Here is a 27631-nt window from a genome sequence, read left to right as displayed (position 1 = left end):
CAGATTGTAGTGAAATTGCATGCTTATGGAATATTGTCTCAGTTATGTTATTGGATTTGTGATTTCCTCTCAGAGAGATCACAGTTCATAGTAACTGATGGAAAGTCATCGAGTAAAACAGAAGTGGTTTCTGGCATTCCTCAAGGTAGTGTTATAGGCCCTTTGCTGTTCTTCATCTACATAAATGATTTAGGAGACGATTTGAGCAGCCATCTTAGGTTGTTTGCAGATGACATTGTTGTTTATCGACTAGTAAAGTCATCAGGAGACCAAAACGATTTAGAAAAGATATCTGTATGGCAGGACATTTAGACAATGTAACAGATCTACTAAAGAGTCTCCCCCTGCTAAGCCTGTCCGCCCTCTTTTAGAATATTGTTGCATGGTGTGGGATCCTTACCAGATAGGACTGACAGGGCAAATTGAGAAAGTTCAAACAAGGGCAGCACATTTTGTATCATCATGAAATAGGGTCATGACTGTCACTGAAATGATATAAAAATTGGGGTGGACATAATTAAAACAAAGGCATTTTTCATTGCATCGGAATCTTTTCACGGAATTTCATTCACCAACTTTCTCCTTCGAATGCGAAAATATGTTTTTGATGCCAATCTACATCACCATAATAAAATAAGGGAAATCAGAGCTCGCACCGAAGGTATAGGTTTCTGTTTTTTCCACATGCTGTACGAGATTGGAATAATAGAGAATTATTGTGAAGGTGGTTTGATGAACCCTCTGCCAGGCACTTACGTGTGATTTGCAGAGTATCGATGTAGATGTAGATTCCATTGGACCCTGGAGCTTTGTTCAATTTTAACAATTTGAGCTGTTTCTCAACACCACTGGCGCTACTACTGATTTCACTCATCTTTTCAGTGGTACAAGGATTAAATTGGGCCAGTTCTCCTTGGTTTTCCTTTGAAAAGGAACATCTGAAAATTGAGTTAAGCATTTTTGCTTTTGCTCTGCTATCGAGGAATTTCAGTTCCTGTCTCATTCGTTTGGGACTGGACACTAACTTTGATGCCCCTAACAGCCTTTACGTATGACCAGAATTTATTTGGGTTCTGTGAAAGATCATCTGACAATATTCTGCTACGGTAGTCACTGAAGGCACCACACACTGATCTCTTGACAGGTAAATGCCTTTCATTCAGCATCTCCTATTTATAGCTCTACGATTTGTATCACATCTATTATGCAGTAATCTCTGTTTCTTTACAAGTTCCTTTACAGTGACAGTACACCAAGGAGGTTCCCTCCCATTACGAACTGTTCTACTGGGTACACATCTTTACAGTGCATGGTCACCTATTCTTTTAAATTTGTACCATATTTCCTCTACATGCTCCTGCCCTGCACTGAAAGTTTCAAATTCCTCATTGAGACATGACACTAATGATGTTTTATCAAGTTTACTGAACATAATCATTGTTACCACAACCACATCATGGTCACTGATACCATTTTCGATGTGGACATCCTCAAAGAGTTCAGCTCTATTTGTTGCCATTAGATCCAATATATTTCCATCATAAGTAGCGTCCCTAACTATTTGTTCTAGGTAGTTTTGAGAGAAGGGATTTAGTAATGTTTGACAGGACATCTTATGGTACCCCCCACTAACAAAACTGTAATCTTTGCAATAAATTTTTGGACAATTTAAGTCTCCGCCAATGATTACACTATGACTGGGGAACTTACGTACAGGTGAACTGAGGCTTTCTGTAAAGTTTTCTGTTATATCAGGAGATGAGTCTAGTGGGCAATAGAAGTATCCAATTATCATTTTATGCCCACTCCTGTTATGGAGTCTTGCCCAAACAATTTCACAGCTTCAATTTCTATCTCGGTGGATACGAGTTTCTTATCTACTGCGACAAATATGCCACCTCCATTTCTCATTTGCCTATCCTTTCGATATACTCTTAAATTTTCCCTGAAAATCTCATTATTATCAATTTGAGGTTTCAAGCAGCTTTCTGTACATAGTATTATGTGAGCTTCACTGCTTTTCATGAACACTTCAAACCACTTCAAACTCTGGCACTTCGTTGTGAATGCTTTCGCAGTTTACAATTAAGATTTTAATACTCTTGCCTGTGGGAGGTGCGACAGATCTTATTTTGCTTTAGTCATAAAGTATATGCCATTTAATACGAGGGTCACTCCAAAAGAAATGCACACTATTTTTGTAAAACTACAGTTTTCATTCTGCATGTGTGAAAGTTTTACAGTGTGTAGATACATCCTACTCACTTGTTTTCAAACTTAGTTCAACCTGTTCCCGTGAGTGGTGTCATCACAGCATGTCTTCAAGATGGCTGCTACACTTGACGTTCGTCAGAAGCAACGTTCTGTCATAGAATTCCTGTGCTGTGAAAACGAGACAGTGGAAAACATCCACAAGAGGTTGAAAAAGGTGTATGGAGATGCTGCTGTCAATCGCAGTAAAGTTAGTCGGTGGGCAAGCAGGTTATGTGATGAAAGCGGGCATGGCAATATTGAGGATTGTCCTCGCAGTGGCAGGCCTCGTACTGCACACACTCCAGACAATGTGCAGAGAGTTAACGAATTGGTGACTGCTGACACACGCATCACAGTGAACGAATTGTCACACTACGTTGGGATAGGGGAAGGAAGTGTTTGCAGAATACAGAAAGTGTTGGCGTTAGAAAAGGTTTGTGCCAGGTGGGTTCCCAGGATGTTGACAGTGGCTCACAAACAAACAAGAAAAACGGTATGCAGCGAACTTTTGGAACAGTATGAGAATGGTGGAGATGAATTTCATGGAAGAATTGTGACAGGTGATGAAACATGGCTCCATCATTTTTCACCAGAGATGAAGAGACAATCAATGGAGTGACATCATGCAAATTCACCCAAGAAAAAAAAATTCAAAACCACACCTTCTGCTGGAAAAGTTATGGCTACGGTGTTTTTCGATTATGAAGGACTCTTGCTTATGGACATCATGCCAAGTGGAACCAGCATAACTTCTGATGCATATGTGACGACACTGAACAAACTTCAATCTCGACTGAGTCGTGCTCGACCGCATTGGCAAAAGCAGGATTTTTGCTGTTGCACAACAATGCACGGCCACATGTCAGTCAAAAAGGCATGGAAGCGATCACAAAACACGAATGGACAACACTGAAACACCCGCCTTACAGTCCTGACCTGGCTCCATGTGACTATCATCTCTTTGGGAAACTGAAAGACTCTCTTCGTGGAACAAGGTTTGAAGATGATGACTCCTTTGTGCACGCTGCCAAATAGTGGCTCCAACAGGTTGGTCCAGAATTGTACCGTGTGGGTATACAGGCACTGGTTCCAAGATGGTGTAAGGCAGTTGAGAGGGATGGAAATTATGTGGAGAAATGAAAATATTGTTCCTAAAGGATGTAACTACACAATGTAAAACTTTCAAACATGTAGAATAAAATATGGATTTAAAAAAAAAAAAATAGTATGGATTTCTTTTGGAGTGACCCATAAGTATCAGAACACTGTGTCAGGGACAGATGCAATATAAACATGCCTGCACCAAAAAGAGACATGTACGAAAAGATAGATGGACATATATCTGTACTCCATTTTTTCCTTACAATGAGATCAATTTTTTTCACTCTTCAATTATCAGTCTCTTCCCTCCATGATTCTGGGTGGACATACTGTGTGTATGTCAGACAACAATATGTATATTTGTGTAAAAGTTTTTACAATATACCTTCTGGAAAGGGAGGCAACTTCTTTCATTTCTAAATTGCTTCAGCCTGAAAACGATACCTGGAGACGCAGTAGACAGCAAACTTCTGGACACAAGATAATATTATTTACGATTGTATGATTGTATCACACTTTATTCTTTATCACGGACATGGACAGTGCATCTTTTTTTCAAGGAAGAAGAGGTAAATATCACTCTGTTCAAAGGAAAGGTAATATATCAATCAATTTAGAATATTACAGTAGTAATCATAGTTAGAGACAGTGGAGGTGAGAACTCAAGACGCGTAAATTGCTACTGGAGAAAGTGTCTGCCAACAACACATCTCAAAATAATCCACATTATTCGCACCTCCTTACAATGCCAGTACTTAAATACGAGTACAGAGGAATCTCTTTCATACTTCCGGGTTTCCAATAGCTATCATTATATGGATTGGACGGATAGTTGCCTAATATAAAGAACCACTGTGTGCATCCCATACACAGTCAGCTACGTGAGTAGCAACCTCTGATGAGTAGTGCATACCCGGCCCATTTAGGGGGTCCCTACAGTTCTCAGCACCGTGGCTCAAGTCCAGGAAGTTGCAGCCTAGCTTCTCACAGAACTTTTCAAGTCTCTGGTTCAGTTCTTCCACTCGACTCACAACCCAAGGCCACGATAGTTCTGGGGACAATGCTGCAAAATGTCAGCTGTGTTGAAACTCCACACACAAGGTTGGTCTTCTCAACCTTCTCTGCCAGTCGCTGGAATGACTGTGAAGTACGACCTCAGAGCCTAGATGACAGGTATCATTTGTTCCAACGTCTCATGTGTCCCTACATTTCTCCAAAACCCAAACTTACCTTCCACAAGATCAGCTTTTACAAGACTTCGCATTATTCTATAAATAATTTATCTGTGACTTATTAAACTGATGGTTTGATAATATTCATACCTGTCAGCATCCATCTTTTCTGGAAATGGGATCACTATATTCCGCTTTAAGTCTGAGAGTTAGAAAGAATTCAATTTTCCAAACTACCCATGAACATAATTAACTACATGACACAGTGTGATGTATAGTAATAACAGACATAAGAGATTCTCCTTTAGTAATAGCCACTAACCTGAGCAAAATTCTTGGGGAAATGCTTCTCATCTTCGATAATGTGTGCAAACTTGTCTTCATTGCCGAACCCCACCCAAAAGTACGGCAGTCCTCTGGGAATGGCACGCCGAACATTCTTGCTGCCGTCCAGGTCCACCAGCTTCTTGTTCATCGACCACTCCATCTCGCACTCCATGATGGCTTTCTGCAAAAGTTTTATACAGTACAGCATGGTCAGCCTTCTTCCACTTTCCGATCCAGCTTGCCATAATGTTGGGTTTCCACATTAAATCTCCCCAATTTCCAAATGCAATTAAGAAACTATGAGACACAGATACCTGCTGTTTGAGGCACCATCTGAAGTAACTCAAAAAGCGTTCTACAAAAATTAATACACTTCAGCATGGGCTTCTTGTGTAACCCGTAAAATGTCTACACAAAACTGTAAAATGTCTAGACGAAACTCTATCTCAACCCCTGTGTGCAAAAGCACGTCTGGGATGATGGAGGAATTACATCCATAATTCTTCTACGAGATCACCAATATCACACACAGATGAGACGTACACAGTGTCTTTCACATAACCTGTAACATAAGTGTCTTTGCCTGTGCTAAGATGCCTCCAGTAGCTGCACCTCTGTCGAATCTGACTGAAAAGTGATTGTCGAAAGATGGCTATTGTCAATGATGTACTCTACACTGACGTTACAGCTCAAACACTTTAACTGCCCTTTGGTGTTGAATAACTACAGTTTATGGCCAGACTGTCTCTCAAATATCATAGTTATGCACAAATAGTCAGTTAGCCACATAATACACTCAGTTGATGTCTAATAGTGTGTCTCTTTGAGTACAGCAAACTAACACAGACATGACTATTCATAACAGTTCTCATGTGGCAAACATGTATAATTTACACAGTCACTGGATTAAGCTCTTAAATCACTGTCTTCGTAGTCTAACAGTCAAATCAATATGAAAACAGTGTGCACTGTAGGTAACTATCGATGGTAGTAACGTTTATAGTCTGAATCTATTGTTACAGTGAACATTATTGAAGTTCGGCACAGTCCCCAATAATAATTACACATTCACTGTCCAATTAATCACTGAACAGCCACTAAATTACAGAATGATTTCCTGGAGGCAAAATTTTGATAAAACTCCGCACATTTTACGACTTGTGATTTGTGCTAACTCGTCTGCGAATATTGTACACTATACTGGGCACAGATCATGCTCATACCATAACCTTCCATACGCTGACTAAAATGGCTTCCAAAAGCTTCTCTTTTATAAAAGTACAATACTTATAACAACAATTATCTATGTTGTTCACTTTTTAACATTTACATTTCTGATTAAGTGAACAATGGAGGTACATTCTTCTGAATGTGAATTTTTAGATACAGTAATAACTGCTACAGAATTATGCTGTGTAGTTTGCCAAAATACAGGGTGTTTGACAACGTGGGATCCATTTGTTGCCTGGCACACGTCGGGACGATATTCCACTTCTCTCGCCATATATTCACCAACTGTCCTTACCGCCGCGACGATTCTTTCCTGTAAATGATTGATGTCTCTGGTCTTTTCAGTGTACACATTTTTTATGTGACCCAAAAAGAAAAAGTTCAGTGGGGTTAAGTCTGGGCTTTGTGGGGTCCGAGGTACTTTGCCAGCCCTGCCTATCACCTTCCTGGAAAGTAAATGTCAAGAGCCACACGCACGTGGTTACTGTAGTAAGGTGGGGCACCATCTTGTTGGAAAAACACAAGCCCCTGTTCAACAACATCTTCAGAAGTTCTCAGTCTACCTGGTGATTTTGCTTTTAAAACACTACCGATTTCCTTGGAAGACTTTAGCCAATGACGGATAGTTTTTCCTGTAGGTAGTTCACCACCATACTGACATAAAATTATGTTGCACTGTTATAACTGACTCAGTTTTCACAAGCCAAATAAGACACTGTGCTTTCTGTGAGTACACATTGTTGCTGAGTTGCTCTGCACTGCACTGCAAACACACTTGGGCTGAACTGAGGGAACACAGGAAAAAAACAGCACTGGTGCCGTTTCAAGGTCAAGCAGACCTGCCAACTGCAGGGGAGCCAAACTTGGAGAGTTGATGAATCAAACACCACAAACTAGTATTTTGTCACTTTGTACAGATTCTAGGGCACCTTAAAACTAGGGAGTTCTTTTTCAAACACACTGTATAGTATTCTATTTTAGTAACAATGTTTTAACTATTAATAGTGATGACTATGTAACTAAATGAGGGCAGAGTTTGATAGCATACCTTCGACATTAGCTGTATAAATGGTACCACTCTTTACATGTGTTTTTTTATTTACTTGATGAGAAAGTTAGCAATCAGGTACATGTTTACACATGAATAATACCAAAGTTCCTGGTCTTTGTAATTAGCACAGTTTTTAAGTAAACTAGTCACACCAGTGGACTCTAATTATCCAAATGAATATAAGGGATAATAAAGTTAAGTTGGATGAGCCCTGTATTAATATTCAAGATTTTTGGTACTGTGCACATGCCATATAAATGATCACATTGTTTGAGTGACATTTCTGCCATTTGACTGTATAAACTTCTTTATTTTATATTGCTCTCATGATTTTGGCCTGGCATTATCAAAAATGTAACAGCTGGATGGAATCCACCTGCTTTATCACAAACCCCACAGGAAGAACTCCAGAGGAGTTGTACCCAGAGATTCGAGTGGCCACTCAGCTGAACCATCACATCCTGTCCATCTCTGTTTAAAAGTTTAGTCTATGAAGACACGAACGTGTAAGCTCCAGTATGTGGCCACCCATGCTGCTGGAAGATCACATTTGGCTAAAGAGGAAGAAGCAAAGGGACAACAAATTGCTCTAGCATGTCCAGATAAACATATCCTCTTACTGTTTGCTCCATGAATCATCTTTCCAGTGTCTCTGACACGTGCCAGGAAAATGTGGGAGTTTTCCAAACTTTAGACGTGAATGTTGTGCTGATTAAGCTTCCCACATGCGTAGAAGCTTTCTTCATCAGAGAAAACGACGTATCACAGACAGTTACAACTTTGCCCAATTACTTGTATTTAGTGAGAAGCCAACATTTCATTTGTCTGGAAAGGTGAATTATCATAATTACGAGCCAACATTTCATGTGCCTGGAAAGATGAATCATCATAAAATGTGCATCCAGGGCGCAGAATATCCACATGAGACTGTGGAATTCATTTGTGACACATGTAAAATTAACATATTTTGTGCTGCGTCCTCTTCAAAACTTTATGGACTGCGTTTCTTTGCAGAGAAAACTGTGTAGCATGACTTGCTGCAGCCATCAGCCAGACACTGGAGATTTCATTTGCAAGATGGTGGTCCACCTCACCTTCTTTCAGGCATTCATGATTACCTCACTACCATAAATGAATGAGCTTTTCATTGTGAGGAATCTCCTCTTCTTCAGTAGACCCTCACTCCAGACACATGACTTTACTACACGCGATTTCTTCTTATCAGGTTGTGTCAACGATCATGTGTTCCTGCTTCCACTGCCACTTAATATGGAAGTGTTGCAAGGAAGGATAATTAATGCGATTGCTGTTAGCAACTGTGAGATGTTGACACGTCTATGGCAGGGGATGGAGTTGCGTACTGAGACAGTCGTCACGTCTGGAATGGTACCCGTATTGAACGTCTTTAATGCGAGTAAACTGATACAAGTTATCTTTCGGTATCTCTTTTAGGTCTCGAACAGACACCTGAAATCCTGGATGTACTTTTGATTAACTGTGTGCGTGGCGTAAGCTAAGGGACTGTTTCGATTAATAGATTGTATGTTTTTGTATTGTGCATTTGTCAAATAAATAGAAGTAAAGGTATTAGTGCCAATTTAATTACAAAGTACTGGGAACATTGTATGAGGATCAGCACTGAAATGGATGTGGAACACAGTAATGCAATGAGAACTTACAATTTCTGTTAAGACAATGTAACCCTTTTGAAGGTACAAAATTTATGTCAAATGTTAAACTTAACAGTAAAGTTTCTCAGCTAAAATTGGCAACTTCAGCATATAAAACATCTGCCTCTTGTTTTGTGTTGTCAATAATACACTTTTTTAATTTGTCAGTTCTTTTATTTCTTCAACTATTCTTCTTTCAAGATTGGCCAATTCATTTTCATTAGATTTCTTCTTTTTCAAGGCTACTACTCTTTTTGATGAAGCATTCTTCACAGCTAGTATTGTTGACTTTGTAATGTCCACATTCAGTTGTTTATCGCTATTTAGTAAAGCACCTAACTATTGTTGTTGTTGTTGTTGTTGTTGTTGTGGTCTTCAGTCCTGAGACTGGTTTGATGCAGCTCTCCATGCTACTGTATCCTGTGCAAGCTACTTCGTCTCCCAGTACCTACTGCAACCTACATCCTTCTGAATCTGCTTAGTGTATTCATCTCTTGGTCTCCTCCCACGATTTTTACCCTCCACGCAGCCCTCCAGTACTAAATTGGTGATCCCTTGATGCCTCAGAACATGTCCTACAAACCGATCCCTTCTTCTAGTCAAGTTGTGCCACAGACTCCTTTTCTCCCCAATTCTATTCAATACTTCATCATTAGTTACGTGATCTACCCATCTAATCTTCAGCATTCTTCTGTTGCACCACATTTCGAAAGCTTCTATTCTCTTACTGTCCAAACTATTTATTGCCCATGTTTCACTTCCATACATGGCTACACTCCATACAAATACTTTCAGAAACGACTTCCTGGCACTTAAATCTATACTCGATGTTAACAAATTTCTTTTCTTCAGAAACACTTTCCTTCCCATTGCCAGTCTACATTTTATATCTTCTTTACTTCGACCATCATCTGTTATTTTGCTCCCCAAATAGCAAAACTCCTTTACTACTTTAAGTGTCTCATTTCCTAATCTAATTCCCTCAGCATCACCTGATTTAATTCGACTACATTCCATTATCCTCATTTTGCTTTTGTTGATGTTCATCTTATATCCTCCTTTCGAGACACTGTCCATTCCGTTCAACTGCTCTTCCAAGTCCTTGGTTGTCTCTGAGAGAATTACAATGTCATCGGCGAACCTCAAAGTTTTTATTTCTTCTCCATGGATTTTAATACCTACTCCAAATTTTTCTATTGTTTCCTTTACTGCTTGCTCAATATACAGATTGAATAACAGCAGGGCCTCTTAACAGATACCCCTCTGTTGTGGTTGCACCTACGGTACGGCTATCTGTATCGCTGAGGCATGCAAGCCTCCCCACCAACGGCAAGGTCCATGGTTCGTGGGGGGGCTAACTATTATATTGCATTGTAAACACTTCTTTCTGCAACAACTGTATCACCTTCTAAGTTTCCAATCAAAACTTCCTTGTTAACAGAAAAGCCTCTTTCAACTGCTGTGTTTCCTGAAACATGCGTAACAGCTTCTGCACAAACTTGATGAAGTCATGGTTCACACTTTGTAGTAAATTCATCAGAAAGTAATCAAGTTTGTCCTGCTTAGGATTGAGCTGCTCAGTTGTTTTTCAGAATATACTGACCCTACGACTTATCTTAGAAAATAGACTAAGGAAAGGCAAACCTATGTTTCTAGCATTTGTAGACTTAGAGAAAGCTTTTGAAAATGTTGACTGGAAATCTCTCTTTCAAATTCTGAAGGTGGCAAGGGTAAAATACAGGGAGCGAAAGGCTATTTACAATTTGTACATAAACCAGATAGTAGTTATAAGAGTCGAGGGGCATGAAAGGGAAGCAGTGATTGGGAAGGGAGTGAGACAGGGTTGCAGCCTATCCCCGATGTTATTCAATCAGTATATTGAGCAAGCACTAAGAGAAACAAAAGAAAAATTTGGAGTTGGAATTAAAATCCATGGAGAAGAAATAAAAACTTTGAGGTTCACCGATTACATTGTAATTCTGTCAGAGACAGCAAAGGACCTGGAAGAGCAGTTGAACGGAATGGACAGTGTCTCAAAAGGAGGATATAAGATGAACATCAACAAAAGCAAAATGAGAATAATGGAATGTAGTCGAATTAAATCGAGTGATGCTGCAGGAATTAGATTAGAAAATGAGATACTTAAAGTAGTAAATGAGTTTTGCTATTTGGGGAGCAAAATAAATGATGATGGTTAAATTAGAGAGGATATAAAATGTAGACTGGCAATGGCAAGGAATGTGTTTCTGAAGAGGAGAAATTTGTTAACATCGAGTACAGATTTAAGTGTCAGGAAGTCGTTTCTGAAAGTATTTGTATTGAGTGTAGCCATGTATGGAAGGGAAACATGGACGATAAATAGTTTAGACAAGAAGAGAATAGAAGCTTTTGAAATGTGGTGTTACAGAAGAATGCTGAAGATTAGATGGGTGGATCACATAACTAATGAGGAGGTATTGAATGTTATTGGAGAGAAATTTGTGGCACAACTTGACTAGAAGAAGCGATCGGTTGGTAGGACATGTTCTGAGGCATCAAGGGATCACCAATTTAGTATTGGAAGGCAGCGTGGAGGGTAAAAATCGTAGAGGGAGACCAAGAGATGAATACACTAAGCAGATTCAGAAGGATGTAGGTTGCAGTAGGTACTGGGAGATGAAGAACCTTGCACAGGATAGAGTAGCAAGGAGAGCTGCATCAAACCAGCCTCTGGACTGAAGACCACAACAACAACAACACTTCATCTGAAAGTATTACCTTAAAGTAGACAGGAGCCATGTCTCCTGCCTCTTTTGGAACTGGGACGCACTCCAGCACCATGTGAGGCATCTTGCTCAGGTGTACTGCCGTCTCAAAGAACACGACGTCCAGTCCTCGCCCCAAAAACATCGCCACCAGGGCCTTGCGAAATCTCTGCAATAAGGGGAACATATAAATTACTAAAAAAGAACATCTTAAAAATCTCAAAATTACTCTTTCACACTTTGGGTCCTGAGACATAGTGAATAAATCTGCACCAAAAAGCTGAAGTGATATGTAGCACCTCAAGGGAGTAATTCATATCCTTATATTTTCTTACAACAGAACAATACTCACAACAGCAGTAATTTATACAATAAGAAAATAATAATATAAAACAATATGTATAGTACATAAGTTCAAATATTGTAGGTTGGTTTTATTTTTATTGGGCACATGGAGAGCCACATTAAATGGCGACGCTCTTCTTCAGCACATACTGGAGATTGTGGCTGCTTAGTGAGAGGAAATATTCGCCTGGGTGCAGCAATTAGTATTCTGCAGACCACCATTCTGCCCTGAAGATGTGCTGTTATATCTACAATGCTAGCATGTTTTAATGGAGGTTAGATAAGCTTTTGAGGAGATTGATCTTGTATTTGAAAGCATTAACATAACCGATTAGTAGGGGTTACTGAGGTATGAAAACGTATCACATGTTATCTTACAAATGGTGACAAAAATTCATTCCTAAAATGTCAATGTTATTGAAAAGAAAGATTGCTACTCACCATACAGAGACGGCACTGAGTCATCAACAGGCAAGATGAAAGGAATGCTACATGTTTTAAGCTTTCGGCAAAATGGCCTCCTCCTGCAACAGAAAGTACACAGACATTCAAGCACCTCACAAACACACATGACCACTTGTGTGCTTGTGTGTGTGAGTAATGTGAATGTATGTGCATTTTCTATTTCCAACTAAGGAGTTTCGGCCAAAATCTTAAACATTTACGAGTCTTTTCTTTGTGCCTGTCTACGACTCAATGTCTCCTCTAAATGGTGAGCAGCAATCTAACCTTTCATAATATTGTTGTTCTTCCATACTGGACTTTACACTGTTTCATTCCTAAAATGTGGTGTACAAAAATAGTGCTTTTTGAATATAAAGCAGTCACTGCAGCTTTGGTGATGGTGTCCAAAAGATAAATGTGGTTAGTACATCATCATACAACTGTTATACGAGTGTAATTAAATGTAACCAACATTAATAGTAACAGCTACACTGCAAAGTCTTGCTATTATCATATTTTGAACTACTGCACCTGTTTGAAGGTACCAGTATAGTATTAACAATAACATTATTGTAAGTGGCATGTAATACTTTGTTCTTTTATTGATATGTACATTCACAAAATGATTTACTGATAACCTCTTTCTCTTTCTCTCTCTCTTTCTTTCTTTTTTTTTGGGTGGGTGGGGGGGGGGGGGGGGGGGGAGGAGAATAATTGGTCACAAGTACATGTACTTAATTTCGCAGAATGCAACTTGATTTCCTTTTACAGATTATAATTTAATAATGAGGCACACAATTTGTCTAATACACAACAACCTCTTTTGGGATATGAGCCTCTGTTCAGTACATTGTAATGCAGAACAGGGCAATTTTTAAGGTGCTACTTTACTCTCACTATGCTGGTAATGTCACAGATATCCAGTCAGTTTCATACCTCTCTGAGATCACACTATAGATTATTTTTGTTTCTGCCTATTCCTTAATTCTGCTTCAACCTTTTCAAAGAAATGATTTCAGTCAATAGTGTGGAGAATCTTGATGTATCAGGTCAAGGTATCTGCTTTATGCATAATCTCCACAGACGGCTGACACATACTGCATTGATTCTCAATGTTTTCCTTCTGAAAAATCAATATAACTTTCTTCAAAATAATGAGAACTGATAAGCAATTTCATTCAAACTTTGTCTCATCAGGGTCTACTCAGAAGCTGAACAAGCTGAGACCAAGAGAAAATGGAAAGGAATGGCGGAGAGGATGCACATGTAACTGTATTCATCTGCCTTTTGGTCAAGTTAGTGGCACCTGAATTTTTATGGGTGTAAGCCCCAAAGAAATCTTCCAAGCCGCCATTTGGGCACATGAGGTGGTCATCACAATGGAGACAACTATTTGGAATAATTAAGCCTGATAATAGATACACTTTGTATTTCTACAGAATATTATGATGAAAAATATAAAAATGGGACAAAATTAAACAATAATTCTTCAGTGTGATACTTTGGGTCTGACATCAGACATAAAAGAGGTAAGACACTATAGAATTCTGGCCTGAGCTGCCAGAGTTGGCAGTCAAGCTTATGTGTAAGCGTCTTTTTAATTGTGTCTGTATGCAGCTTAGCATGTTATCTTGACGATAAGTAGCAATCTGCCTTTTCCTACATTGTTAATACTATGTACTGTAATATATCACACCTCCCCTGATTGTGACATTACACTTCTTATTAAGTTTTGTGATTCTAGGTATTGTTTTTAGAATATTTTTCTCACAAAGTATTTCTTACTATCAATTAGGTGACAATTTGAACAACTTCATATCTGCAACCATCTCATCTACCCTTGTCTTAAAATAAAGGAACAAGCCAGATTTCATTCATCTTCTCCTGGTAGCTGTGGAATAGAGAGGATGAAAAGAGAGGTTAATTCACATCTTTGTACCATGCGTAGCAGGTCTGGCAAAGTGTGGCTCACGAATCATTCCCTGCCAGTGAGCACTTCCCCCTCCAACTGAACTCATGTGTTGTCGTCATGGCCTAGCTGTTGCCTTTGGTTCACCCGTTTATCAGCAATCGAGTGGGGCATCGTCTCTTCGGCTGTTTCTTTAAACCGAAGACTGTTGCACCTTCATTCGCTGTCCAATTTCGAAGAGGCATTGTTATTTCATTAGTAAGCTTGCTCTTGGTGTTTACTCTCCTGAATTTTGTGCTATTGTGTAGGCTGTCACTGGCTATTATTCTGATTTCGATACTGGTTTTTACTGTGACTGTTTTTCTATTAGGGTCCATTAGAATATGAAACAGAAATAAAACTGAAAAAATATGTGTACAATGACAAGTGAGGAATTACGTACTTTCTTGTAACCAATTCTAATGAAAAACCCTAATGTTTCATATGTAAAAAATGTGTAGGTCAAAACAAAGGTAGTTAATATTTCTCAACATTTCTTTTTGTTCCATGAAACAACACACAGGTACTACCCTAGTGACCAGGGCTGGTCTGAGAACATTTTTCTACACAACTGACTTATTATTTGGTCCCTTCTTCCCGTCACCCTCATATACTTTCACTCGTTTTTGTTACTAACTGTGATATACACTGTGTGCAAATCTTGCATTTGGGTGGCCCTCTTGGCACGGCACTCCCAGTGGCCACTACTAATTGTGATACATCCTGCTCAGATACCTTATAATTGCCATACCTCTGACAACCCTCTTAGCTCGATGCCCCAAAGAATGGCTCGTGTCATTTAGCCCTTAAGTCAGCCCTGCGCATGATGAACAATGTGCTTTTAGTGGGTAACTTAAAAAAGGTTTCCTGAATGATCAAGTCTCAAAGAAATGATTTTAACTGCATCATATACAGTAGGCTTCAAATTAGCAAAAGCTCCAAAATGCTACAGGGATAGCTTATTCATAAAAGAATGTCCAATAGAAAATGACAAAAGCATTTGGTTAAGATGATGCCTCTAAGCACTTTATAACAGCTGCTTCATCAACTACCACTGTAGAATGTACATTTTTGGGATGGAAGATAGCACAGAAAAGAGACTAAAAACAATGGTTAATATTATTCCTGTTGTGTGGACAAGAGTGATGATTGGACAGACGTTCATCAGCTACTAATTTTTATCTGCTTAATAATGGACGACTTTATGTGTTTGAAGTATTATACACTTTAGCTCCATTGCTCAGAGCCACAAGGTTGGATACATTTAATGTAGTTAAAAGGTGTGTTGATAAAATTTGTGGTTTTAAAAAATGATGTGTAATTTGCACCAGGTGTGGCCAGTACTGAAAATGATTTCATTGGTCAATTAAGAAAACATGGAATAAATTATTTAACTTTTCACTGCATTATACATATTGAAGCACGAAATGGGCAAAGTGTCTGAATGCTGTCCACAATGAAAGATGTAGTGAAAATTATGGACGTAATACTCAAAAGAAATCGATCACAGTCTCATTTAAAAATTAAACAATTTTTGGAAAAGTTGATGTGGAATATGGAGATGTATTTCCTCATTTGAAATTCATTGCTTGAGAGCAGGAAAATGTTTAGCTAGTCTTTTTCCCCCTCTCCCACTTACTGTTAGATAGAAACCTCTCAAGTTTTGTGAATAAAGAAGTGAAATTGAATATTACACAATTTGAAAATAAGCTGAATGATTAACTTTTTTAGCAAAATTCAGACTTCCAACAGATTTTGACTTTACAGACCATTTAAAAAAATTGTATTTGCATTTGCAAGGAAAGCAATGCACTATTTTCGGTATGTTTTTAGATATTAATGGATTCCAGTGTAAACTTACATTGCTTAAATTGCAACTAAATGAAAATTTGTACCCTTTCCTCAGTTGCTGCGAACTGAAACAAGAATACATGGTGTATACAGGGTGTAACAAAAACGTACGGCCAAACTTTCAGGAAACATTCCTCACACACAAAGAAAGAAAATATGTTATGTGGACATGTGTCCGGAAACGCTTACTTTCCATGTTGGAGCTCATTTTATTGATTCTCTTCAAATCACATTAATCATGGAATGGAAACACAGCAACAGAATGTGACTTCAAACACTTTGTTACAGGAAATGTTCAAAATGTCCTCCGTTAACGAGGATACATGCATCCACCCTCCGTCGCATGGAATCCCTGATGCGCTGATGCAGCCCTGGAGAATGGCGTATTGTATCACAGCCGTCCACAATACGAGCACAAAGAGTCTCTACATTTGGTACCGGGGTTGCGTAGACAAGAGCTTTCAAATGCCCCCATAAATGAAAGTCAAGAGGATTGAGGTCAGGAGAGAATGGAGGCCATGGAATTGGTCCGCCTCTACCAATCCATCGGTCATCGAATCTGTTGTTGAGAAGCGTACGAACACTTCGACTGAAATGTGCAGGAGCTCCATTTTGCATGAACCACATGTTGTGCCATACTTGTAAAGGCACGTTCTAGCAGCACAGGTAGAGTATCCCGTATGAAATCACGATAACGTGCTCCATTGAGTGTAGTATAGTACATACTGACGAAACTGAAATGAGCTCTAACATGGAAATTAAGCGTTTCCGGACACATGTCCACATAACATCTTTTCTTTATTTGTGTGTGAGGAATGTTTCCTGAAAGTTTGGCCGTACCTTTTTGTAAAACCCTGTATTTTTCATGATTTACTTCTTCTATTGATGAGGTCTCCAGTGTGTGTCGAAGTCATACACTCTTCAAAAATCCAATGAAAATTAGTCTTGGAAATGTTACAAGTGATCCTCAAAATGAAGTGTGCAGTTTACAAAATGATCCATTGATGTTATCCAGAAGAGAAAGAGGCAATTTATGAAGTCGTGCAACAAGATAGGTACCCAAAACTCGCAAACTTCGCTCTTATAGTAAAATCTACTTTCTGGTCAACATATATTTGTAAAAGTACATTTTCTTCAATGAAGAACATTAAATCTGTTCAGTATAATGCAGTGACCAACGAGTCACTCAACAGTCCGCTCGGTTTTGGTGCAACACAAATGAAAATGAATATCGCCAGAGTTTGTCAAGACCAAGTATATCATTAATGTATGTGCAACAGTACAGGACAAATATAGTTTATGTCTTATGACATTTATGGGCAGAGTGCAGACAGGGATCACGATACACAATGGCTGACAGTACTGGTTAATGTAGAAGAGTTTCAGGGGGAAGTACTTGCTGGAGGGTAACGGCTCATGAGCCATGCTTTGCCAGGTTGATGTATATCAATAAAAATTAGAGGAGACACAGTATAATGCAGGCAAAGCGGTCACAAGATATCTTTTGTCAGTCTCAGCAACAGTAGCAGAAGAAAAAGAAATATGACTGTGGTGTCACCGCCAGACACCACACTTGCTAGGTGGTAGCCTTTAAATCGGCCGCGGTCCATTAGTATACGTCGGACCCGCGTGTCGCCACTGTCAGTGATAGCAGACCGAGCACCACCACACGGCAGGTCTAGAGAGATTTACTAGCACTCGCCCCAGTTGTACAGCAGACTTTGCTAGCGATGCTACACTGACAAATATGCTCTCCTTTGCCGAGACGATAGTTAGCATTGCCTTCAGCTACGTCATTTGCTACGACCTAGCAAGGCACCATAGCATTTGATAATTAATATTGTGAAGCATGTACAGTAACGAGAGATGTTCTACAATTGTGGATTAAAGTTAAGTATTACATCCACTACGTACTTTATTTGCTACTATACATTCCCTTAACTGTTCCAGACCTCACGCCAGTCTGCGTGTAATTAAACGCGTGCATTTCGGCCTCCTATAGCAACACAGTGTTGGCTCTTCTGCCAACACAATGACAACACTCATTTACATACAGGACACCTCAATAAAAAACACCAGTTTAAGAGATATGAGCACTTGTTAATCTCCACTAGTGGGAAACAGGCCTCTTCTAGTGAACAAGTGGTCATAGCTCTTCAGGTATGCACTTTAGAGCCCATGTTTACTGCACTTTTTTTTCTTGTTTTGGTTCACACTACCTCTTCCCAAAATATGGAAAGCAAAGAGCTTGCAGTAGAAGAGGTCTTTTTCTCCTGTTTTGGTGTATGGAATCTGTCTTTAAAGAGTGTGCATTTGTGTGTGTGTCGGGGGGGGGGGGGGGGGGGGGGCATCCTTTATATTTGAAAGGGATGTGCAGGCAAACTGAATGCTGAATGCTGCTTACATTTTCCAGGAAGGGAGCCTTACTTAGAGAGGTGTCAGGTCAGGTCGAATGCTCTCACTTGCAGAAGCATCAGCCTTCTCACTTATGGAGGTATTAGGGCATTAAAATGACAGGACCTGGTATCTGTCTCACTTATCCAAGATCATCCTTGATTAAATTTCCCAGGAACCAGTGACCTCTGTTGGTTTGATGAAAAAAACCACTGTTTGGATCACCATTACTTTTTAATTTTTATATTAATGGTGCCTGGTTTCAATCTGACTAGCAATTCTAAGTTGGGAAAAGGGGAAAAAAGAGGCATAACAATATAAAAAAAAAAAAATTGTATGTGTAACACTGCAAATAGAACCATCAGCATTACTGAAAATAACATTAAATATAATGATTTTATTTGTACCTTGTTCTGTAAAGATGCACTTTGTCAGTAGTGGTAAGAATGACACAAAACAAATTAGATGTGTTTGTTAATTTTACACTTTTTACCTCAAAAAATGTATAAATAAACTATGTAGTGTACAATTTACTGTAAGGTTTTTCTTGCATGTATATTTTCTTTTAACACATCACAGATACTGAAATGTATTAGGTTACCAAATTTTTAGTTTTAATAATTGTTTTCATTTATGATGATGAATCTCATTTACATTGTATCGATGAACTGGCAATAGCCCTGTCCACATGTCCCATTACTTACCATGCAATTTTTCCCCATTTTTTGGGTTTTTTTGTCACTCTTACGACTACTGACAAACTTCAGCTATGAGTAAATTTGTGATGTTTTAATGTTATCCGTAGAACCATTGACGATATTACTGACAGTTTTTTATATCATCACTCCTCTTTTCTCCTTTTTCAATCTAGGTCTGAAGTTCACCTCCTGGGCAAATCAAAACGAATCATCATTAATTTAAAAAAATGGTCATGATCCAGATGGTGTCTTTCGTTCAATATATAGGTTCATTTGCACATGACAAGGATAATAAGTAACTGTGCCAAATTACCTGAAATATGCAGTACCGGCATCTGCAAGTGCACTTTGCCCAACCAAAGTTATCACCTACAGATCAGTGTTTATATAGAAAAATGAAAGCATGACAGTGCATTTTATTCAGATTTTCCATTTGTGTAATACATGTATCAGTAACATACATCTACATGTAGTATACATACACAGGTTTAGTACGAGGGTTAACTGAAGGGTAATGCCTCCACCTTCGTAACTCTTCAACAGTTGGCAGCACTGGTATGCGGCAGGAACTGGCTTGTTCCATAGCCTCTTCTCTCCTGCTCCAGTTGGTGGGAAGCCTTAGCATTGAACGGTTGTGTTGTTACAGTGTAAAGTATGGAACCCTGCGCAGACGGTCGATCAATGTGATTTAAGCAAAGTGCAGTCATTGAATCTTGACAGCAGAAGGTATCACCCCAAAGGAGATTCATCAGAGAATGAAATCAGTTTATAGTGATTGTGTTGATGTGAGTACTGTGCGTCGTAGGGTGAATAAGTTTAAAGATGTTGAGGCGTTAACATCTGACCTGCATGTCAAACAAAGAGTTGGACGTACTGTGGCAGCAGCCACCGAGTTTCATAAGCAAAATGCTGACAGATTGATTCAGGACAATCATCGTAACATGCAGAGAGATACTGCGAGCACAATCGGCATTTCACAAGAATGTGTGGGTCACTTTTCCTCTTCTCCTCGCAACATGGTGCTGCCTTTATATCTATACTGTGTTTTATTTACCGAAATGTCAATAACCCCTGAATCTCTACCTCACTTCAGCAATGTAAGGCTGGCAATATAATTCTGGCAGTTCTCCCTGAACTTGTGATCCCTAAAAATACAGGAAAACTGCTACATTAAAATTCAGCCAGTGCTGCTACTCAAAACTGTACAGCAATCTAAACGTAAGTTTGTCAAATAATGGAGAAAAACTCTGTGGAGCACTAATAAGACACTGTAAGTATCTAAGTCATTTGAGGCTTTAGAATCTCACCTGCATCTCATCCCAGACATTTTCATCCAGCTGTGTCGAGCAGGAGACGTGTTGAGATGGGATGAGCAAACAGTGGCCCTCCACCATTGAGCGATGAGGTGGGACGCACAGGTACACCTGGAGGGACAGCAAACAGCCACAGTTTTAGGTTCCACATTGTGGCAATTGCCCACAAAACAATCACAACATTTACTAGTAAATTATGAAGCAGAAGTACTGGTCGGTAGTTACCATGAAGAGGCAAAATGTGTACTACTACTGACAAATAAATATAAAAGCAAAAATTTTTGGACTCGAAAGTTCCTCCTTCAAGGAGGGGAGCAGGATAGCTTAGGGAAGGTTAAAAATGAAGGGCAGCTCACTCAGACACCAGCATTACAAGGATTCTCACACTGTGCAGATGAGGGGAGACTGAGACAAATTGTGAGGTGTAAGATACAGTAGGACATCGAAGATGGCATACTTGTAAGCACTGTGCCAGCTTCAGTCCAGAGATGATATGTGCAGAGGGAAGTGAAGATGCACGATTAAGGTTACAGTTCTCTGTGGCAGGTAGAACGGCCACAGAATGCATAGTGTTGTTCATGTTTTGTGTTGCTACTGGGTCTGGTAAGGTTTATAAGGGGTGTGAGAAGTGTCTCATGTTGAGTGATTACTGTGAAAAAAAAAATCACAAATGGTGCATACTCATGTGAGACAGCATTTTCAGCACCTGACATTGTGGCTCTATTTCTGCCCAGATGGTAGAATCGTACAATATTCAGATCTGTGGGGCATTTCGATGTAACTGTGGCCCAATGTTGGATTGCACAGGAGAGTAAGCACTAGCATGCTCACGTGGAGATTACGGCTGACAACATCCGATCATCCCACAAGGGAGAATGACCGTGCTCTATATCGAGTGCATCGCAACCCCCTCGCATCAGCACATGTCATCCAACAATCGGCAATACTTGGGATTACCATCCTGAACTTAGGCTGTTGTTAACATCACAACACAAACAACTGAGTTTGGTGTGGTGACACGATCGGGAAGCACGGTTTACTGATGAATGGCAAAGCATTACGTTTGATAACGAACTGTGGTTCTGTTCTGCACTAACCCGGATGAACACATTAGGCGGGTATGATAGCAACCTGGAGAGATGCTCCATTCTTTCATTGGAAAGGCACAGCAGTGATACTCCCGTAGTACTCGTGTGGGGTTGGATCAGAACCTGTCCTGACAATCACCAAGGCGATAATCAAAATAAAACTATGAGACTGGACAAGGAGACAGCACGTATAATATTGGGCTAAGGTCCAAAAGCAAAAATATGCAAGGTACTGATACCAAAGCTATGTTCTACGAGAAGTCTCTCAATCCTGGGCTTGAACAGGAGAGAAATAAAACTCATGGTTGCACTATTGACAGGCCATGTGAATTTCAAAAAACACGTACAAACAATGAGGATAATAGAAGAAGACCCCAAATGTAGGATGTGTGGTGTGGGCAAGGAAACTGCATCACATTTGATATTCGAATGTGACGCACTGGCGATTATAAGAAACAGAATATTCGGATCAACCAGATCTGAAGAGATTGTGTCCACCAGAGCAATGGTAAAGGATCTCCTCGCACTGTTCAAGGGCACTGGTTGGCTTTACCAGAGACACAGGGAATGATACCACACAATAAACTCTGTTTCGATGTGGGCAGCATTGGGCTCGACCAATGTTGTTTTTTTGCTTCCCTGAAAAAACCAAAATCAAATAAATCGTGTGAGGAGCCACTACATATTACTTCAGTTCACAGCTGGTAGTGACTGAGATGACTCTAAAATATTAGTTATGAACTATAGAGGGAAACTGGAGAAATGTAGCAAATTAAGGAGGAGGTGAGACTTGAACAAACTGAAGGAATCAGAACTAGTTGTGAGTTTCAAAGGGGTGCATTGTGCCACAATTGACTCAATAGGGGAAGAGAACATAATGGAAAACGTTTTGAGATATGAAATAGTGAAGGCAAAAGAGAATTGAGTAGGCAAACTGACAAAGCCTCCCATAAAATCTTGGATAACACAAGGGATTTTGAATTTAATTGATGAAAGGAGAAGGTATTATTACTAATGGAAAAAAATGAGTGTGACAGAAAGTGCAAAATAGTGAAGCAGGTATGGCTAGAGGTCAAATACAAGTTTTGAGAAGCATACATGACTAAGGGAAAGATATATATGATGTGATATTGCAAGAGGTATGAGAGAGCAAGCGCAGAAATTGGTAGGTTAAACAAAGTCCCTGGAGTAGATGACTTTCCTTCAGAATTATTGATATCCATGGGAGAACTACAATGACAACTATTCCACCTGCTGCACACGCTGCACGAGACGTGAAACACCCTCGTGCTTCAAGAAAAATGTAATAATTACCATCCCAAAGAAGACAGGTGATGACAGGGGTGAATACTACTGTACCATCCGTTTAATACACATACTGCCATGAATCGTTTGCTGAAGAACAGAAAAACTGATAGAAGCCAACAGTGTGCAGATCAGTTTGTATTCAGAGAAATACAGAATCACACGAGGCAATACTGACCTTATGATTTAGCTTCGAATATGGATGCCAGAAATTGAAACAGCTATCTGTAGATGCAGAAAACAATTTTGACAGGGATACACTCTTTGAAATTCTGTATTCAGCAGGGATAAAATATAGGGAGCGAAAGGTTATTTACAACTTGTACGGAAACCAGACTAGAGTTATGAGTCAAAGGACATGAAAAGGAAGCAAAAATTGAATTGTAGTCCATCTGTACACATAACAAACACTAAAGAAAACCAAAGGGAAATTTGGAAAGAGAATTAAAGCTCAGGCGGAAGAAACTAAAATTTTTAGGTTTGCTGATAACAGCGTAATTCTGTCAGTGACAGCAAATGAATTCAAACGGTATGAAAAAGTCTTGAAAAGACACCAACAAAAGTAAAAGAAGGTGAATGGAATGTAGTCAAATAAAATCAGGTGACAATGAGGAAATTAGATTAGGAAATAAACCACTAAAAGTAGTACATGAGTACTGTTACTTGGGCAATAAAATAACTGATGATGGATGAAGTAGAGAGGATATAAAATACAGACTGGCTATAGTGAGAAAAGAACTTCTGAAAAAGATAAATTTGTTAACATTGAATAGAAATTTATGTGTTTGAAAGTTCTCACAGAAGAATGGATGGATGGATTTCAAATATTTGGGCGTTAAACAGCATGGACATCAGCGCCCTTCTACTAAGTTGTAGTACTGCGGAATGAATAGTACTCTTCATAAAATCAAAAGCAAAGGCCATATAACAATAGCCACAGTAGTAGAAAATTCACATAGACAGTTTCCAGTAAATCTGGCCATAACACTGTCACACGATAAAAGAATTAAGAAAATACTGGGAGTCAGTAAGAAGGCTTGTTGACTGTGGAACTAGTAGGTTGAGCCAACCACTAGAAACACATTAAAACATCCTCCACTTAAATAGGGAAGGAGTCATGCACCACACAAAATGCCAACAGTTTTCATGCTACTATTTTGTCATCACCCAAAACTAGCGAAGTCCCTCAGTAGACCAATAGCTTTCCTGCTATCAGTATTCAAAACAAAGAGGACTAAAAGCTGGTACATCATGAGTGTGCCACTGAAAACACTGCATTCTGGTCAGTCTCCTTGCTCCGGGAGGTAGGTGTGTGTCATTGAACAGTGTCTGAAATGAAGGCGAGTGAGGACCACTTTGTCCCATCATGGAGTTTGAAAGGAAGTGCGCTGTGGGCAAACTATGGACTTGACAGGCTGCAGCTTGTTGTTAGGGACTTCCAGCTGCTGTCTTTCCCACTCTGTTGGGATGCAGTACTGTACGGAAATGAAATGCGGACTACAAGCATTCAGACAAGAGGAGAGAAGCTTTCAAAATTCAGTGCAACACAAGAACACTGAAGATTAGATGAATGGCTCAATAATTAATGGCACGGTTCACAATAAAACTGGGGAAAAAGAAATTTACAGTGCAAAATGACTACCAGTTTGTAGGTCCAGAGACGTAAATGATTGTCAGTTTGGTAACTGAAGGGAGTATGGAGGGTAACAATGTAGAGTGACCAAGGCTGGAATGGAATAAACAAGTTCAAATGGATAAAGGCTGTAGTAGTTATTCAAAGATGTAGAGGTTTGCACAGGGTAGAATAGCAGCAAGGAGAGCAGCACGAAACCAATTTTCAGACTAAAGAGGACAGCCACAACAGCACTGTGTGTATTGTAAGAATTCTCGGTACTTTGGTCCAGTGGACAGTAATTGTAGACAGAAATAATGTGCTACACTGAATACATATTTTGGAGTGTAAATGGCATAACATATGTACATGTATTTTGACACTGTCCATACATGTTACAAGCACAAATAAACAAATATTCTACAACTAGTAAGGAAATTGAAAATCTCCAGTGGAACGTAAAAAAAATAATGAAAGGATAAAACTCTTCTTACAGTTGAGGCATCGAGTTGTCAGCAAGTGAGAATGAAAATGATGCTAAGCTTTGAGGTAGCTCCTTCTTTACAGCTATTCTGTTAGCCCTGAAGAAAGATTCATCAGAAACCTTAGCACATCTCAGTGTGTAGTGTACATACCTACCTATGACTCAGCTATACATTACCTTTGCTATTCCACTATTTACATTTCATCACGACTTTCCAGTAGCCAGTCACTCGATACAGATACGTACAAAACGAGACAGTGGCGGCAACTCACCTGGTCGCCGAGTGCGGCGATGAGGTGCTTCTGCAGCTGCCGGCCGCCCAGGCACCAGCGGCAGCTCTCCAGGGCCTTCGCCACCCACCTGCTGTCCGACACGGCACGCTGGTGTTCCGCATCTGCACTCGGCTGCCCCGTCTCTGCAGCTCCACCCTCCACACCCTGCGTGTCGCGAAAGTTAGTGACAGTAATCTGTAATCTATGTGCTGTAATCCCACATCTCTGGTGACATCAGAGTGGAACAGAACTTTCCCAATATTGTCAGTGGCAGAGGGCTGTAAGCGATAGAGATGCTGGTTACAAGTTATCGGCTGTATTAAATTCTATTTAAGATTATATTTATTTATTTAAGTTGATCAAACTGTGGCCTTCTGAACCTACCTTACGTTGAGTACGGGTAGCAACGCATTTGACTGAAAGTAAGCTTAGACCTATCAACATAAAACAGTTCTTGTTTTGGCGATGATATACCTTCTACATTCACCAATATGATGGTCAACTGTGGTCCTGGAAAGGACCAAGATGATGTTTTTGGAGTGAAAGGATCAGCCGTCAGAGAAATCTGACGCCCAGGGTACGCCTGATTGGAAGTCTTATCTTGGTCGGAAATTGTTGCAATCTTCTTGGAGGCTCCACTCTAAACAACCTAATTTGCAAACTAGCGGGGACACTCTGGGGCTCACATCCACATGTTATTCACTCTTCTGCAAAGGCACTGTGCTTTTCTACTAACGAATATGCTTCCCGTGTCTGGTAAAGGTCATCTGACGCCAGACAAATACACATTGCTCTCAACAAAACCTGCAGGTCGACCCCAACTGATAAGCTCTACTACCCAGCGTCGCCATGGGTATGTAGAGTAGTAGCTGCCAACAAGGAGAGATTGAAAGTGGAACAGAATAGTGCCCATCCACTGCAGGGACATAATCAACCACAGAAATGGCTGATATCGCGAAAGAGCTTCCTGAGGACATCTGAGAAACTCAAAATTTCACCAGAGAAGGCAAGGCTGGAGTTATGGAAGAAGCTGATGCCTCACCTGCACGGATGGATGCCAGAAAATGAAGAACTACCACCTGGACACAATGAGAGCTCTTGGAATCACCACCAGAGGTTAGTGCTATTGCAACAATTTGGTTACGTGTTATTCATTGGACTGTTGCCTGTAAACATGTGCTATGTCAGTGCTCTTGGAAGAGAGCTTTGGCAGTGACACGGCTTTGTTGTTGTTCCTGCATAGTGATTTGCGAAGATGGAAAAAATTGAGACTCAAGCAGTGATTAAGTACTTCATAAAGAAAGGTATGAAAGCAAAGGACATTCGTGCCGATTTCCAGAATACTTTGGGGACTGTGCTTCTTCGTATCCAACTGTTGCTAAGTGGACAAATGAATTTAAATTTGGTCAGGAGAGCTTAGATGACGATCCGTGCAGTCGTCGGCCGAGATGCGTCACTACTCCAGAAATCACTGCAAAAGTGCACAAAATGGTCATGGAGGATTGCTGACTGAAAGTGTGTCAAACTGTTCACGCTTACCAGATGTCATCTGAAAGGGTATATCACATTTTAAATGAAGATTTAGAAATGAAAAAATCATCTGCAAGGGCCTCGACTCTTCATGCTGGACCAAAAACTCACGAGAATGGATTTGTCAGAACAATGTTGGGCCCATTTTAGGAGAAACGAACAAGATTTTTTGTGCCAGTTTGTGACCACAGATGAAACTTGGGTGCACTGCTATACCCCAGAGACAAAACAGCAGTCAATGCATGGAAAAATGCTGATCCTGCGCCACCAGAGAAAGCAAAGACAATGCCTTTGGTGGGAAAGGTCATGGCATCACTGTTCTGGGATGCAAAGGGGATTCTGTTTGTAGATTATCTCCCCACTGGGCAAAACATTACTGGAGAATACTAGGCAAACCTCCTCTAAAAAATGCAACAAAAGACATGCGAAGGAAGGCCAAGTTTAGTAAGGAACAAAGTCATCTTCCATCAAGACAATGCATGCCCGCACATATGTGCCGCCATTGTCGTGGCAAAATTACACAAACTAAGGCATGAACTGTTGCCACGCCCGCCTTATTCACGTAATATGGTGCTGTCAGACTCCTCTCTCTTCCCAAAACTCAAAATTTTTCATGGTGGATGAAGAGTCACTTCAAATGAAGAATTGATAGCTGGAGTTGCCAACTATTTTGCAGGCCTGGAGGAAACTCATTTTCGAGATGGGATCAGGGCACTGGAACATCATTGGACCAAGTGCACTAATGTACAAGGAGACTACATTGTAAAATTAAAAAAAATTCAGTGATGAAAGTACTTTT

General features: G+C 39.9%; 1 protein-coding gene across 3 annotated transcripts in view; it reads right to left on the bottom strand.

Annotated features, from left to right (window-relative positions):
- The window catches only part of LOC126425034 (CWF19-like protein 2), a 188145-nt gene that overhangs the window by 49235 nt on the left and 111279 nt on the right, over positions 1 to 27631 (bottom strand). For all 3 annotated transcript variants that reach the window (XR_007576250.1, XR_007576249.1, XM_050087942.1), the window contains exons 10-13: positions 25303 to 25467; positions 20536 to 20652; positions 11562 to 11717; positions 4849 to 5034 (exon numbers count right to left, since the gene is read on the bottom strand). Coding sequence is in view for 1 of the 3 variants with exons in the window: in XM_050087942.1 (XP_049943899.1) it covers positions 4849 to 5034; positions 11562 to 11717; positions 20536 to 20652; positions 25303 to 25467 (624 nt within the window). In the remaining 2 variants the exon portion in view is untranslated. The remainder of the gene's footprint in view (positions 1 to 4848; positions 5035 to 11561; positions 11718 to 20535; positions 20653 to 25302; positions 25468 to 27631) is intronic.

The sequence above is a fragment of the Schistocerca serialis genome, chromosome 10, assembly GCF_023864345.2.
Source record: "Schistocerca serialis cubense isolate TAMUIC-IGC-003099 chromosome 10, iqSchSeri2.2, whole genome shotgun sequence".
In the NCBI taxonomy this organism is placed as follows: domain Eukaryota; kingdom Metazoa; phylum Arthropoda; class Insecta; order Orthoptera; family Acrididae; genus Schistocerca; species Schistocerca serialis.
This window is presented reverse-complemented; position numbering and strand designations above follow the sequence as displayed.